The sequence below is a fragment of the Pholcus phalangioides genome, unplaced genomic scaffold (genome assembly GCF_987345545.1).
Source record: "Pholcus phalangioides strain wild (caught in Gottingen) unplaced genomic scaffold, Ppha-v1.0 ptg000019l_1, whole genome shotgun sequence".
Classification (NCBI taxonomy): Eukaryota; Metazoa; Arthropoda; class Arachnida; order Araneae; family Pholcidae; genus Pholcus; species Pholcus phalangioides.
The window spans coordinates 6,979,494-6,996,800 of record NW_028301612.1 but is presented as its reverse complement, the minus strand read 5'-3'; the positions used below and the strand labels follow the sequence as shown (position 1 = coordinate 6,996,800).

The window sequence follows — 17,307 nt, the reverse complement described above, 5'->3', positions numbered from 1 at the left end:
CAACCCAACAACTATTGAGAATTTCAAAGTTTCATTATCAGAGCAGCTCTTTTACCAGAAGCAAAAGAGTAATCACCCAAGTGGCATGGTAATAAGATGCTCGTCTACCACAGTGAAGGTTGCCGTAGAATGTAGATAACAAGATATTTTCCCTAACGAACTTGAGGTGACCATCAATAGATAGAATTTTCATTTCCCGATCCAACTCGTTAACGGCAGTAAATTGCAATACGGCGATATGGCCAGAGTTGGTGTTTGGCGAAGTAGTAGCAAAAGAGCCAAAGTTGCTGTGGGTGCTCCGAGCATCTCAAGAATGTATTCAGAAATCAAAATTTCAATGAAAAGCTCAAGCCATGCATCCACAGGTCTAAAACACACACATTTCTGACTTTATTATTATTCATTTTCAAACGTTTTATCAGATTCTCAACTTCAGTATAACATGTGTTTCTTTTTTTTGAATTCCCAAATTTCAGAAAGTTCACTGTGCATATAAAGTCAATTCCTTTTTCAACAAGGTCGGAAAATATCTTCTCACTGTTTACAAAATGTCATTACCATCTAACTTTCGTTAAACACTTATCAGACCCATTGTTTTTGTTTCATTTCCACATACACATCTCTAGTGTCTTTCGCATTCTAAGTACCAGTGTGAATCACAGGAAAAACAACAATATTTGTACATCAACCATTTCATTTAAAGTACAATGAAGTGAAGCCAATTTTAAATTATAAGCTAAACATTCATTTGCATAATCTATTTACATACATATATGTCCAATTATCTACTGAGTATACATAGCTCTCTTATATATAATACATAACAAATAATAATAATTATAACAACACATAGAAAACATTATCAAAACATTATCCTATTCTATCTCAAGCGATTAAATTAACCCTAACAAAAGTTTGAAAATAAAAATTTTTAGTGCATAGCAAAATAAATACTGAGTCTATAGAAGCCGACAGCAGTATGTAACCCTCTTAAGCAGTGCAGAGAAATACGACCTTAAAATTTACACATCATTGCAAGCTAATTCGAATAATACAACATTGAGTTCACCACTCTATTAAAATCTGCTCAAGAGCAGAAAAACTGAAAATTTCATTTGTGCCCTTCTATAGATAACAAAAATTCAACTGTTACAGCATATCTACTTTGAAATGCATAATTATGAATAAACTAATTATGCAACAGCTTCTTTTTTTAACGGTGCAATACTTTTCGTTGGTGATTCTGGCGTAGGTTTCGAAACTTCAACAGCTGCTTTCAATGCAAGGCCAGGAAGATTTTCTTTTTCGTTGTCGAAAGAAGAAACTTGCTGGAGTTTTCCTGAAGTAGAATTCTCTAAATTTTCCAAACGTTTCCTCAAAATATTAACACTATGATGTAAAGCATCTCGTTCATCCTGTAGAGAACGAACTCTAGTTTCAAGTTGGCGGACTGTACTTTGGTAAGAAGTAACTGATGCTTCTAGTGTTTTGACTGTATTATGAGCAACCTGTACAATGGATAAAAAACTAGTATTAGTTTGTATTTTTGCATATCAGTAAAGCCTATGCTCATTTTTACAAATTTGAATGAACTGGGATATTGTTTGGGACCAGAGGAAAACTTGATAAAAATGTCTTGGTTTGTAAGATCAAGTTGACTGCTACTATATAACAGTCTCCACTCAACTTTGCCCCTTAAAGTTAATACAATTAACTTTTACGATACATATCAGGGCGTACTGTAGTTTTATCTCTCAAAATTAATTATAGTCAATTGTTTATGCTCTTAATCCGTTGTCGTTTTGTTGCTCTTTACCCGTTGTATTTTCATTAATCAATATATATCGTGATCTCTTACTTATGTGATGGTGCAAGGGAACAAGGAAAAAAAAGATGCATATTTGAGAGAGGCGTATAAGTGTTAAAAAGTTTATTAAGTATTATAAAGTTATATCTTTGACAAGTAATGCAGAAAACTGTCATATAACTGAAAGAAATGTATAAGTGAGAGATCACTGTATTATGAAATTTATTCATGATCCAAAAGAGAAGTGAAAAGATCAACTACATACCTGGAGCTGCTCTGTAAGCTCACTATTAACTTTCTGCAATTCCTTGTTATCATTTTCCAAAGTCTTGGCTCGTTTGGGTTCTACTTGGGAAGTCTGTTGCGCCATTTCCTCTTTAAGAACCATGTATTCAACTTGATAAGCTAACAGCTGCTTGCCCGCATGCATGCTGAGAACCTAATTAAATCGAAGAAACATTCCTCAACTAAAATCTACAGATTCTATTTTAGAAAATATCATTAACTCGATTTTCACATGGGGAAGTGAAACATTTGAATAGGGCCCCCCAAATTTAAAGAATTTATATTCAGTAATTTGATCAAAATCTTTAGCTACTGCGGACAGTAATGATTGTTTTACCCTGAGATTCCCTCTCAGGTCAAAGTTTGATCCTGGAAAATACCGGAATTTTTGTTTTTCTTTATAAGGACGTGTATAGTACCTGTTCAAGAACTTTTTCCATTCCAAAATGCCCGCTTGCAGGAAGAGTGTTTTTTAGAAACTCAATCACAGATTCGAATGTGCCGCAGTTCAGTATCTGAGAACTATGAGTTCTAAGCAGCAGTGCAGCAACTTTGAATATTGCATCCATTCCTTGTAAGAAAACCATATCTGGAAAAAAATAAATGAAAAATATAAATATATTTGCAAAATGCACAAATCATAACAATGAAATTTAATGTACAACAAGAAGAGTTTGACAACAATTGCACTTTTTGTACATGAACATATACACAGAGTTGTGCACTATGATGAAAGGATTTTGTGCTGTTTAGCCATGGCAAATGAGCAGTAAGAAATTTTCGTAAGCATACACACTGTTTCAATAGAAAAGAATAGAAGGTAAAAGAGAGAGAAAAAAAAAGAGTATGTGTGTGTGTGTGTGCGTTGATGAAAGTCATTTGATTTTGAGCACTAAGGCGTATAAAAGTAACATCTATTTATTTCATTTATCCAATATTTCTTGGCCGAGGCCTATACAAGAGGATGCGGTGGTTAAGTATGACAAAAATGATGATGATTGATGTTTCAAGTAAATCCGGAAATTGTAGTGCAATCTACAATATTTGGTGGGAGGTTGTTCCAGTCGGCAATAGTTCTTGGGAAGAAACTAAATTTATGACAAGCTGAAGAAGCAAAGATGGGTTGCAATTGTTCGGGATGGTTAAGTCTAACAGAAAAATTTGAGAGTTTAATTAGAATTGTTGCATAACAGTGGTGCAAACATATTTAAAATTATATGAAAAATACACGTATAAACAAATAAACATTCTGAAGCGGTGTTTGATGCAAATTATTAACTTTAATCAATTTTTAAGCATTTCAAAATGTATTAAAGTTCATTAATCCAATATAATTAAACAAAGTTCAAACATAATTCAATCATTTTATTGACTGCATATCGTACCTGTGTATATTAGCAACTTTTTCTCCCTCCATATACATATTTTTTTTTTTTGTATGTTTTTAAATGTTGTTTTCTTTTTAGAGGAAAATTTTTTTTTTTTTTTTTCTCGCATCTTCTTTTTATTTATTTATTTTTGTTTCCTTTTGTTAAATTTTTTTTTCTTAAATGTTTGATTTCTTTTGTTTCTTTTTTGTATATTAATTTATTCTTTTTCATTTTTGTTTCTTAATTATTTTTTCCCCTTCACCTCTTTATTCTTTTTCTGTATCTTCTTCTCAGCCTTCTTTTTTTTGTTTTGTATCTTTTTAAATTCTGTTTTATTTTATTTTTAATTTTTCGTACCATAGAATTTTCGATAGCACTTTTCTTGCGCTTCAACTGATTGTTCAAACAAACAATTTTTATTTTTGTAAATATTGTATATATTTTTATTAATGTCTCATATGTTATATAATCACTATTAATTTGTGTTCACATATTATACTAAATATATATATATGTATACACATATTTTATACACTCTATTTGTCAGAGGAAAAAAAATATTGTATTTCAGCCTGCACAATACGTGTAATACGACTTCTTGTCATGGAACATGTAGAAATAAAGATTTTTGTAAAAAAAAAACACACACACACACAAATAAATGGGACTAACAAGGTACTGCTCATCACCATCCTTTCTTGTGGCCGGAGTCAGGCCAGAACGGCTTCTGAATTGCATTTTAAATATTTTAAAGGGGGTCCCCTTGCTCAAGAATTATGAGCACTCCAGGAATTAGTTATATGCAAACCCTTACATACACAAAGCCGCAAAAAAAAGTGAGAAAAAATATGAGATACTTCTATGTTAAAAAAAAAGGTCTAATTTGATTGGTTAATGGAAGCGTGGGAAAGGAATGATATCTACATTTATGTTTAATGTATGGGGCTCCAATCAGTATGAACTAAAGTCGTGGCACACCAGTTTTTTAATCATGTACATGAAAAAGGGATAAGCAAGAGATGATGTGAAAGCAAAGAAAAGCCTGTTTTCTTTATGATTAAAATGAGAATAATTCTATGTATGAGATTTCAGAAGTTTAAATATTTTAAAGAAGAAAATGGTGATCATGACATAATGTTGGAAGTGTGAATATTAAAAAGGCAATGGAGGATTTTGAAAAGAAAGTTAATGGAGAGATACCTCTAAGAGAGGTAAGCAGGTGGATGCTGAGTTAGTGCTTATGTTCAGAAATAGAGACAGAGGAAGACCAGTAGTCAAAAATAAAGTGTGTGGACTTATTTTGAATAGATTCTAACCTGTCTATGTTGATATGTGTAGGGGAAGGGGGGTCCCCTAAAAGTTTCACAGGCATAGTAGAGAACAAACAGGGAGGTCTGGGGAGAAGGGAGAGAACAGGGAGGTATGTCTGGAAGGACATTTGACAGATATGACAGGTGGAGTCTTTCAAGTTACAATGAAGAAAAAGGAAATTTTATCTGCGCAAGAATTTAAAAAAAAAAAAAAAAAACAATCCAACAGGTCAAGTCAGGGCCATAGCCTGCCTTCTCTGGGCAATAGGGCAGACATTTTCTTGGGGACCCTTGAAAGTGTTATTAATATAATTAAATGTACATTTTTTTTTGGGGGGGGGGGCATCCTCATTCAGGGCTCTGAGGGCATTTCATTTGGCATATCATTTGGCCCACCAATCAAACAAAAATTGAAGTATCCCTACATAAAAAAAAAATTAAGTGAAGTTTGAGGAATAATAAATACCTAAGAGTCTCGCAACAAATCCGATTGGGAAATGGGAAGCAAAGAAAGTCAGAAACCATGGAGCAGCATACAAGCCAGGGGATATATCAAGGCTGTCAAAATGATGATGAATATCTGGTATAGCATCGTGAATAAGACGAGCCAACTGATACATTTGAACCTGGAATAGAGAAAACTAAATTATTAATTTCGATCAAACAATCAACAAGTCATAAAGACAAGCATTATGATTGCTGTCTTATCTATTTATACAAGAGAATTCATCAAGCAAAGAAAACATCCAATAATGGTGATCTGAATCTTACTTGTAGAGCAGACATATCTGGCTTATATTGATTACGAAACCCAAGGACAAACATTATATATTTCATCATTTGGAATGCTTTTTCTTCAGCCATCTAAACAAAAAAAGTAAGTTGCATTATTAAGTATCTTTTTAAGGCACAAATGTAATAAAAACATAACTTTGAGCTTAATAATCAATAAGTGCTCAACACAATTATCAATAGTTTCAATCTCAAATAACTTTAGTACATCAAAATAAATGCTAAATATTTCAGAATCATATTTTCTATTCTCAATGGTACAAGTTCTAGGCATCTGTGTAAGTGAATTAAATAGTTAAGCACACATAAATTGTTTGAAAATTAATGTCTAAGTGAAATTAACAAAATATGTTAATTCCACTTATTCCTATTCTTCCTTCCACTTATTCTTATTCATATTATGAAGAATAGGTAAGAAAAAGGCTGTAGTCAAGATTTCTTTTTGGTGGAAGCTTAAAATCATGGTACTGGTTAAACTCAATCATATAACTCCATACATTCTCTTAAAAATCGAATCACTCAAACGATTCACCCTGAAATGTGAATCCTTTTCTCACATTTCAGGAAGAGGGCTGAACCAAACCCTTAGACTGCCTTTTCCTGGCTACGGGTAAGAAAATTATGGGCACAAAAACTATAATCCAGTGAAATTAGGACTCTTAAATGTTTTGTATACATCTGCAGTAAGCATCTAATGTAGAAAAAAGTTTACAAGTCATAAAATAATTATACTGGACCACAGCTTGTTCACCCAAAATATCTTCACCACAATGTTGGTCAAGAACACTAGCATTATAGAAAATAGTAGAGCAAAGAATAAGACATTATACAGACATTAAGACAAAGTTTCTATAAAAGAAATAGTTATAAAACACTAATAAATACATAAACAGTAAAGTGTCTAATTTCATTTCTTAATCAAAAGAAATTGGTGAAGTTAGTTTTAATGAAGAATAAAAAAATCTCAATACTTACATGAAGCAGAAGAGCACCAGCTAAAAAGCTCAAACCTTGGCAATAGCCAACTTCTTCATCCATCAAGGAATATGCTTTCAAAATACTGAATAAAGACAGTTGGCCGGGACCGAGTGCTTGACTAAAATATTTGTGACCAGGATATGTTCTTCCTGAAACCACACAGAAAAAAAGGATAAGCAAATAAATAGATACAGGAGAAAAATTCCTTCATACTATTGATATCTTTATTTTAAAAATAATCTTACCTTAAAAATATTATGAGAGAAAACCACAAGTATGAGATATTATAATTATTTTTAAAGAAGATAAATAAAAAGTTGAAAATCACTTACCTAGATCAATAAGAATGGAGTGTTGGTATGGGGTAAGTTTCTGCAGATACTCCATGTAAGGAGTGTCTTCAACAGGCAAAGACTTGTTCCTTTTACAGTACTGTTCACTCAAGTAAGTCCAAATCTCACCCCTCTTCTGACGAGGCACACCTATAAATCAAGTTGGAAGATGAAAATCTCGATTTTTTTCACAAATTGTCTTTTAAGATTGAAATGCTAATACGGGAAAATTTCTCTTTTAATGATGCCTGCTTATACAGCAATATTACTCTCCAGTCTTGGTACACCTCTCATGGCACTATTATGTTCATCTATAACTACAAGTCATTTCTAACAATACTTTCCTCCATTCATTTGAATACACTAATGCATTGAATTTCACTGAAATCCTAATCATGAAACTCTACTTTTTTTTTCTTGGTAAAGTGTAAATGTTAATGAAAATTAACAAATTAGTAATGCAAGTAAAGCGTGTACCATATTTCACCAATTCTTCCAGCGTGTCATAGTTGACCAAAGTATCTGAAGCCATGATTTTTTCCCATTTCTCCAAAGAATCTTTCGGACACTCACAAATCTCTTCATATTCAAGCTTTATGCGCTTCTGGAATGACCTATCTTGTCTCACTATCATGAATGAAAATATTAGCACAATTAGTTTCAGACAATTAAATACCAGGTGCATAGGAAAATCCTTTCAGCTTGGACTAACTCGCAAACCATTGATCCTAGAAGCATACTTCCAATTTAAAAAAAGTTTCCAAATACGTGTAGACCTCAGGTATGTCATTCATATTCCAAGAGGTTGTATGTTTTTAAAATGAAAAAATTAACTTTTTATTTGGTCACCCTATCGTAAAACGTCCAATGAAAAAATTGTTGCCCTGTCTCTCTTGATGCCTACTAAAAAAATCTGTTTTTAAGTTCAATATAAGGTAAGATATAAGGTGATATGAGGTAAGATAGTTGAATTTGAAAATTGCTAAAAATTAGGGAAAGAACAGCATTTGAAATGTAAAATGAGCTTATCTGTTAGTATATATATATATATATATGGCACTTCCCTTCATTTTAAGCGATTTCCGAATTCAAATATCTAAGAGAATATTGCAATTAAAACATAGAATTTTTTTTTGGGCTCAAGAGAGAGTAGGCAACAACTTTCTTATTGGGTTTTTCAGGACAGGGTGTCCATATAAAAAGTTCATTTTTTTTCTGTTTGAATAACAATACAACCCCTTTATATATGAATAGCTTATTGAGGTCTGCCTACACGTTACATAAATACAAATAGAAGGGCCACAACAGGCAAATTGCCCAACGAGGTGGCTGAAAAAAATTTGACCATAAAAAAATATGTTCATTATATATATATGAATACTTTTTCCAATTAAAAGTATGTTTTTACGTAGTGCCATCTTAACATATGGGCCCACCTGGCACGGCATGGGGCCTCAAGAGAAGAGGGGCCTGACAAAAATCAGATCCCTTTTAATTTTCGAGAGTGAAAGTGTATATTTGCCAGGGAGAGTCAGAAAAACCACTTGGCCCGGTGGCCCAATGATGCTCTTAAGACAGCCCTGCTTCTAGGATCAGTGGTTCAGGAGTTATTCCAGGATTGCATCCTGTATGCAGTTCATGCAACATTGATTCAATAAAGTTTCGTAAAACTATATATATGTTACCATAGGCGTACACAGAATTTTCTCAGCGGGGGGGGGGGGGGGGGGTTTGCATTTTTCCTGAAAAATAACACTATAATCTTGGCGCAAGGGGGGGTTAGAACCCCCCCCCCTTGCGTACGCAAATGTATGTTACTACCAAAGCCTGAAATGCAGCCACTTCACAAATCGGATGAGAGTTTTTGCTGAAGTCTGATTATTTCAGAAATGATTCAGGCTTTGGCCAGCCAATTCCCTGGAAAAAGTTGGATATGGTGATGAAGACAGTCTTGTAAGCACCATATCCACTTTTTTTTTCATCACCAAAGTGTGATACATGGCTATATATAGTAGTTTTATTGGATCAGCTTCATGTGATGAGAGAGAAAAAAGAGAAATTAGAGAGAAAAAAAACTATGTAATAACATAGGCACGCACACATATTTTTTTATATCAAAAATTTTGAAAAAAAAATTATTGCCGCACCATGACTATGATTTGATGAGTTGCCATAGCTAACATGGACACAATTATCAAGTAAAAATAAGCCAACTTGGCGATGACTGTGAATCATGTCTTTTGTTATTCAACTATTGCCAGGGATGGCCAGCCACTTCTCCGATTGGCTCACTGGCAAAGCTCGAAATTCAAACATTCTCTAGATCAATTTACAATGAGATTGGCCAATTTCAGTATTTGGCAGTAACATATTGATAATATGCATAAATTTTGCATTAAATCAATTTCACTTGATAAGGTTATAAGATTTCAGGCTAAAGAGCTATAATCCAGGTGAATTTCTATTAAATGCTTCGTAGTAACTTACCTAGACCATAGCACTAACCCAAACTCTCGTAGCCCTGATACCAACCATGAAAGGCTAAATTCTTCAATTACATCACATCTATTCACATGGAAATCTGTGAAATTCTCAGAACTGTAAGGCCCTCGTCACACGGGGAAACTAAAGTTCGGCAACTGATAAGAGAAACCGTCTCCCGAAGACCAGTACGTATATCGCTCTAGACGCCCTCACACGAGGAAATTAGCGTCATGGCGACGAAATATCGAACGCGACTCAGTCACTTGGCGACTGACATGCTAGTCGCCGCCAACTTTTGTTGAAGAAACTAGAGAAACTGCCTTTAGCATTCCTTCATATTTTCGTCATGCGAGTTTGGACTCATATTGAAAAACAATCCAGAGTATATATATAATAAATTATCAGTTGAAAGGATATAATGAAATTTCTTCAGAATTTCAGTTCACAGGTAAATACACGATTTCTTTATTTAAATTGATATTATTTTGAAATTATAATGAAATCAGGGGCGTTGGAATTGTTTCGAAACTGGGTGTGTGTGCTCGTCTTTATTTTATATCGGAAAGTTTAATTTCTTAATCAATTCTGGGGTGCTCGGATCCATGCCACAAATTACCGTGGATGCTTGAGCTTGCACCCCTGGCTCTCACGCCACTGAATGAAATGGTAAACCAGGACTGTCATTTCAACTTTTTTCGGGGGGGGGGGAGGGGGAGCAGAGAACATATACTCACTGTATGTACGTATATATACTATTTATAGTGTATTTTTGAAAGCCGGGGGGGGGGGCAATAGCCCCCTGATCCCCCTAGATGTCGGGTCTGTGGTAAACACATGGGCCCACCCGGGCACTCCCCCGCTGGGGCGATTTCAAAAGAAGATGGAGCGTCACAAAAATTATATCTGGTAAAAAATTTCAGGAATAACCAAATGAATTTGCCAAGTAGGATCTCAGGAAAAAAATACATGGCTGGGAGCCCCCATGTTGCTCTTAAGACGGCCCTGGATAAGAACCTGCAGAAAATTTCAAAATACTGTCTACTTTTACATGTAATTAAACAAGCACGTGTTCCATAGGGATGGTCCCTGATTTTCCCCCTTGCTTGGAATGTCTGTAATCTAGGTCACGTACACGCACATCTGTGTGTGGGAGTATTCGGGGAAAATCATTCCCTGAAACATAAACAACAATTCATGTGTTGTTTGTCTCTAGTTTTGCCTATTAGTACTATTCGTTTCATCTCATGAAACTACTTAAAATTCTGCGTGACAATATTTTAACTAATAAACAATAAAAATATATTAAATCCAACATATATAGGTACTGAAAGGCACATTTATAGAGGAAAAACAGACATTTTATTGCGAATTTTTTTTCCGAATGAAACATGAAATTATACTAAAAATTATCTAATTTTTACCATTTTATTGTCATTTCAAAATGATATCAATTTAAATAATGAAATTTTGTATTTACCTGTGAGCTGAAATTCTCTTTAGCAATTTCACGTATAATAGAAATTATTTTTCTTATTTATTTGTTTCGATTTTTCCTAACCCGGTTAACAAGATAGTACCGGAAGATAAGAAGGAAAACTATAGACTGTGCTGTTTTTACTCAGTTTCCCGGGCTTTGAATATTTTTTTAGTAGCGCCGTGTGAGGGAGAACGGGCAACTCAACTCATTCTAGTCAACTCAACTCTCAAGTTGAAGCAACTCGAGCTCGATTTTAGTTTCCCCGTGTGAGGAGGGCCTAATTCATTTCTGTACAGTTGCTCAAACCACATTCTGGAATGTGCAGCAGACCAAGGTTTTTGGTGGGCCCCAAACCAAGGTTTTGGTGACTAGGACTTTTAGCATGTTTCCTCTCCTGTATTAATTTTCTAGCAAATTTATAAAGCAGAAAACAAATCAAGTTTGTTCTTGTATGCCATGCATAGAGCCCTACCAGTTATCCTCTTGAAGGAACAACTGTCTAAACTAATTTATTAAACTTTTTTTTTTAATATTTTTTAATTCTTTAATTAAACTACTCCTCAAACATCTGCTGCTTTTGTAGAGGGGGGGGGGATGGAGCAGCCTAGAATTAATTCAGAAATAAAAATCTTCCTTATAAAGAAGCAGAGGTCTGAAACACTTCCAACAGACAGCGACACTGTATGATTGTTGTCTTTCTTTAGGATATTTCTGATATTAAATATAATTATGATTTTGTACAAATTCTTGAAACAACAAAAACTTACGCTGCAACTTCTTATTTTCCCGTTCCATGCGTATGAGTATCATTTGTTCCATGATCGCTTTTTTCCATAATGCTCTGACTGAACCAGATGAACGCTTCACTTGCTCTGCTGCCAGATCTTTTATCTGATCTTTTGAGGGATCTACTTTGAATGAATGCAATCAAATAAATTAAACACCAGCCAGCATAAATAAAAATGTTAAGTGTATGATTATATGATATAATGGAAATGTAAATAATGTAATTACCAGAGATATTTCTTTGTACAGGCGTCTGGACTCTATTGAACAGGATTTTTCTCCATGATGCGCTTTGATTTCCTGAAGGTTGTTCTTTGATCTCCTTCAGTGATGAACTACGACTCTGACTTCCTACTTTCAAGAATCTGGGGGAAAAAAATTTGCAGAAGCAAAACTCAATTTAAGCCATTTAAGACTATTTATGATTTAATTGAAACAGGATTTCATATATTGGTGAGTAAGTAACTCATGTTGTTTGGTGTTCAAGTTGTCTTTTACGCATGTTCTGAGCTGTTTGCAGCCTTAAATACCATCAGAAAGCTATGAAACTTTAGGAACATCTTAAATGAAGAAATAAGTAAAACTAGTTGAGAGCAAAAAAAGGAAGAAACCTGTTCCAACATTCATCACAAGAGGGTGTTTTCTATGCTCATGATAATTTTTTGTATAATGTTTCCATACTGCTCAAGGTTCATGGGAGGTATCTAAGTATCTCTAGATAAAATAATTTCATTCTTATTTCTTCAATAAAAAATATGGCATTGAAGTTTATGAGAACACATTTTGTTGGTGGAACTCTTTAATGATGTAGCACTGTGATTCTACACCAAAAGCTATGCTGGACCTTTGGAATAGCTTCAAAAATACCCTCCCCCCCTTCCTTAAGATGCTTTCAAAGTTTTTGATTTGTTTGATAGGGATTTAAAGCTGCAAATGATTTTCCACTATTTTTTAAAATGATCACTTCCAAAATATTAGGGATGCTGAAGCCAGAAAGAAGGAAGGTTTAAGGAAGTGTGTCCCCACCTATTCTAAAAGAAGACAATAGGGTCTTTTGCCCTGTAGGTTATGTTTGTGTCTCCTATCCTTAAAGCTGTTTACAGGAATTGCGCCTTCAACATTTTCCCCCGGCACATTTCCTCTCTGTGCATTTCTCCCACGGGAATTTCACCCTTGACATTTCACCTGCCCTAACCATGTGAGTGACAAAGTGAGAGGGTGAGTGAACATGTAAGTGACTACGTGAATGTGTAAGTAATCATATGAACAACCAATTGAAGAAGTGAGTGATCGTATGAGTGGACGAGTGGGTGGATGACCATACGAGTGAGTGACAGTATGTGAAAATATGGGAGATCAAGTGAGCATGGTCACTCACATGGTCATTAACTTGATCACAAAAAAATGGTAACTCATCCAGCCACTCATTTGGTCACTAACTTGATCACTAATATGATCATACAATCACTCACTTAATCACTAATATGATCATACAATCACTCACTTAATCACTAATATGATCATACAATCACTCACTTAATCACTAATATGATCATACAATCACTCACTTAATCACTAATATGATCATACAATCACTCACTTAATCATTCATATGATTATTCACTCAACAATTTAGTCACTCACACTTACTCATATGGTCACTCATGTGATCACTCACATATGAGCTGCACTCGTATAATCACTTGGTCACTCATACAATCACTTATTTGGTCACTCATACAATCACTTATTTGGTCACTCATACAATCATTCACCCAATCACTTGATTATTCACACAGTCAGTCACTTACTCGGTCACTCACATATTCAGGACAGGCAAAATGTCATGGATGATACATTGGGGCGAAATTTTGGGTTTGCCCCTTAACTCTACGTAGTCTTGAAATATATTTGATGCATCATCAATACAATCTCTCTTATCTGAAATGGAGGAAAAGGGATGGCGGTTGATCCCATTTCACCCATTCACATCTCTATGCTGGCATGTATTTACTCACATTCATTTTTTTTAAATCTGAAATTAGAAAAGAACTAAGATTTCTGATAAAAAAATGTTTGGACATCAGAAAATTGTAAAATAAGAGCGGGGGAGAAGTCCTTCAAAGCTAATGAAGGGCTAAATATTGTAGAAATGTGTTTGTTGTATTCACAAAATTTTAAAAATCAGCTCAAAAAAATTAATTGCACCATTTCCTATGTTATTGACGTCGTGTTGTGCTCTGCAGTATGATCCTCCAGGCTGTAGACCAAGAGAGTGATTTACAGGCTCAGCACAATTTAAGAAAGTTTTCAATGAAAGCATGACAACATGTTTTACATTTACAAATTGCGTTTTTCAAAATTTCTGTCCTCCCCCCTGCCCTTCTCAGCTTCAGGCATCCCTGCAAAACAAATAGAGACAAATCTTGCATGCGTGCATGCATACATACATGTTTCTCAAAGGACTCATGGTTGTCTTCAGAGGAGATGAAATCAGTTCATTGATTTTGAGATCCGATGAAGTGAATAACGAAGCATTGGTACAATGTTTTTGCTGGTGTCCCTGCTGGAGCTCTAATATGACAGCTGCAGTATCACTCAGTGAACGCTCGTTGGGACGAGAAGATGAAGCAATTGCCTTAGTAGCAGTGAATAACTGTGTTGGTGTCTCCTTTGACTTTGGTTCCCCTTTGATAGGTTGTTTCTTCTCTATTTCTTCTATAACAGGAGATTCTTTTGCAGAAACTTCTTTATTTTTCTCTACAACAGCAGTTGTAGTAGTAGTTATTGTATCAGATGATATTTTAGGTTTTTCTGGAGTTGCCAGAGGTACTTTAGCTTCAATAGTCTCCATTTTGTTTAGAGATGATTTACTAGCACTGCGACTGCATGAAAGTGGAAGCGAGTGAGTTTTAATAAGCGTCATTTCTTTTGGAAGATCTGTGATTGTATGGGCATCAGATATAGTGTGCTATAATATAGAATAGTTACCATTAGATTTCAGGGTTGATCGAATCAAACATATACTTATTGGTACCTTTCAAAAATGAAGGTTATAAAAAATGTTTATGAATCATCTTTTGATGAAATAGATATGTAAAGCTGTGTGCACACATACATTACTGTGAGGTCATGGGGGGTAGAGTGAGATGCAAAAAAGGGTTTAAACGCCATAGCTTTCACAGTGGTGACTAGCTTAACACATGGTTTTCTGTGATTTTAAAACTTAGAGGAGCAAATTCAAGCCAGTTGTCTTTTGAAAATAATCTTGCCACAATGTGTTGTTGTGAAATTGTAACAGACTTTACAACAATTAAATTTTTTTTCAGAAAAATGATTATGGAATAGCTCTGGCTGTCTTAACGAATAAACTCCTTCTGGAACAGCCTAAGAGGTCCTCTTGGTGCATGAGGGACTTCTACTTTCAATCGTACATGCACCTATCAAACATTCTTTTGGGGAATTTAATAAGGAACTTTTTTAACATCCTTGTATACTTGTATAGCAATCAAAATTGATTGTGTCAGATACTCCAATGCATTGCTCAACCCCAGTGCCATCTTAACGCATGAGCCCACACAGGCACGGCCTGGGGGCCTAACAAAAGTGAGGTACAGTTGAGATTTTCAAGGAGCATACATGTAAATTTTCTTGATGGGGCCTCAGAAAAATCCCTTGGCCCGGGGTCCAATGGTGCTATTAAGACGGCCCTGCTCAACCCTTGAAGCTGTTAAGATGACCTTATAAATATATGCATAGGATTTTAATTTATCAAAATGAAGTTATGGAAATTATACAATCAATATACAGTAAAATACAGTTCATATACAGTAAAGTCATATACAGTATCAGTCAATATATAGTAAAACCTCATTAAGTCATCACCCTGATAAGTCGTCACTCCGGTTAAGTTGTCATTTTTCTTGAGACCTTTCCAGCTCTCATAGACCACAATGTTATTAAACCCTTGTTCACTCGTCACTAATTTTGGTTAGGTCATCACTATGAAAAAGTTTGAGAAAGAGGAACAGACTATTTTTATGGCTCCCATTAAAAAAAGAGCTTGTTAACAGTATTGCCATGTGCTTAAAAGTCACCATAAAATCCTATATACCCAAACGGAAGAGTTTAAGTAACGAAAGTTACGCTGGGGAAGTTCATTTGCTGACTAAGGTTTTTGGAACGTTGGGGACTGTTCAAGCTAGATCTCATTTCTGCCTAGGCTCCATGGGAGAAGCTGGACAAACTGTGAGACACCCAAGCTCTGTCGCAAGAAGCAATGTAAGCACTTCGCCCCTCCCAGGGGGGACTAGGGCATCTCCGGCAAAACCAAAATTTATTGATATGCCAAAGATTACATATAGTGCAAGGAAATCAAAAATTATGTAAATCGAAGAATCAAATTAATCAAGTCAAAGTGCAACGGGCACGGATAATAAATAATCATAGATAGCATGGACTCTACTAATTTAGGGCTTGAAATTTAAACAAAATATCTTTGTTGAAAAAAATTAGACATTCTTTCCCAAGTTGAGGTCTTCTGTTTACTTTTCCCTGCCCAGGGCCCCTCCACAAAGTCAAAAATGTTCGAGATTACTTTGTAGTTGCATCATGAACTACTGATGAAGAATTCAAACACTAAAATTAAATTTGATGTATATGTAAAATTAATGTGCAATAGAGAGTTCTGTTATGAAGAAAAGCTACTTATTCAAACAGTTGCTCTGTTAGTCTATAAATGAAAAATTACTAGTTTACATCAAAGTGTACAGTACATTTCACCACAATAATTTAAGTAATAAGAGATAAAAAAGATAAAAATTGCTATTATTTTTATTTTTTATTTCGCAATCCATAAATTTTATTAATATTGTTATTTTGATTCATACTTTAATAAATGTCATATTACTTTAAATTTATACGATTTTCATGACATTGCTCATTAAAACTGACTGAACTCTGCTTAAGTCGTCACTTCGCTTAAGCCGTCATAATTTTTTGATAACTTGAGGTGACGACTTATCGAGGTTTTACTGTATGTAGAAAAATATGCAGCTTAATCCTGTTACAGCTAACACAACTTATAGAAATTCTCCAAACATAGCAAACAAAGTTTTGCTATATTTGGAGGGAACAAACATCTTTTAAGATGTTCTTTTATCAGACTGGATATAACAAATCAAAGTTTTGGTCCCTTGAAGGTTGTTATAAGAGGGTCTGACTATGTTCATGAAATTTATCAGAAATAACTTTCTCTTGTAAACAAAGCAGTAGAGAATTGAAATATATTTTTACCTTGAATATTGATTCAAAAGGACTCGGAAAAGTCTTCTTTGCAATGGACTTCAGACTATCCAATCCTCCTCTTCCTTTTGGCTATTGAATATAAAAATTGACAACTTGAACAAATTTTGAATAATTTGACAAATTTTTGAACATAAATTATGTGAATATAATGAAATTATAATTATTTAAAAATTTGGGGAAATTTCCACTCATTTGGTGGGTTTCCTCCAGATTGGGTACGCTGAACTGTGTCTGTAAGACACATGTGGTAAGCCATTGAGGGTAATAAAAATTTAATTGCTAGTATAAGTTGTTATATTTCATGTTTAAATTTTCCTAATTATCAAAAATGTACTGATGGTTCTCGAATAGTTTTGAAGCTGCTATACGGGAGACAGGC

At 34.5% G+C, this 17,307-nt stretch overlaps 1 protein-coding gene across 2 annotated transcripts in view; it reads right to left on the bottom strand.

Annotated features, from left to right (window-relative positions):
* Positions 1 to 1,108: 1,108 nt before the first annotated feature.
* LOC149071174 (TBC1 domain family member 1-like) overlaps positions 1,109 to 17,307 on the bottom strand; it is a 40,017-nt gene continuing 23,818 nt past the window's right edge. The window contains exons 9-20 of one of the 2 annotated variants that reach the window (XM_089248124.1): positions 16,917 to 16,997; positions 14,072 to 14,592; positions 11,850 to 11,986; positions 11,603 to 11,746; positions 7,352 to 7,501; positions 6,875 to 7,024; positions 6,540 to 6,691; positions 5,544 to 5,636; positions 5,239 to 5,398; positions 2,512 to 2,681; positions 2,073 to 2,246; positions 1,109 to 1,508 (exon numbers count right to left, since the gene is read on the bottom strand). In XM_089248124.1, coding sequence (XP_089104250.1) covers positions 1,194 to 1,508; positions 2,073 to 2,246; positions 2,512 to 2,681; positions 5,239 to 5,398; positions 5,544 to 5,636; positions 6,540 to 6,691; positions 6,875 to 7,024; positions 7,352 to 7,501; positions 11,603 to 11,746; positions 11,850 to 11,986; positions 14,072 to 14,592; positions 16,917 to 16,997 — 2,247 coding nt within the window. In that variant the 3' untranslated portion in view covers positions 1,109 to 1,193. The remainder of the gene's footprint in view (positions 1,509 to 2,072; positions 2,247 to 2,511; positions 2,682 to 5,238; positions 5,399 to 5,543; positions 5,637 to 6,539; positions 6,692 to 6,874; positions 7,025 to 7,351; positions 7,502 to 11,602; positions 11,747 to 11,849; positions 11,987 to 14,071; positions 14,593 to 16,916; positions 16,998 to 17,307) is intronic. The other variant, XM_089248123.1, reaches the window with a different exon arrangement.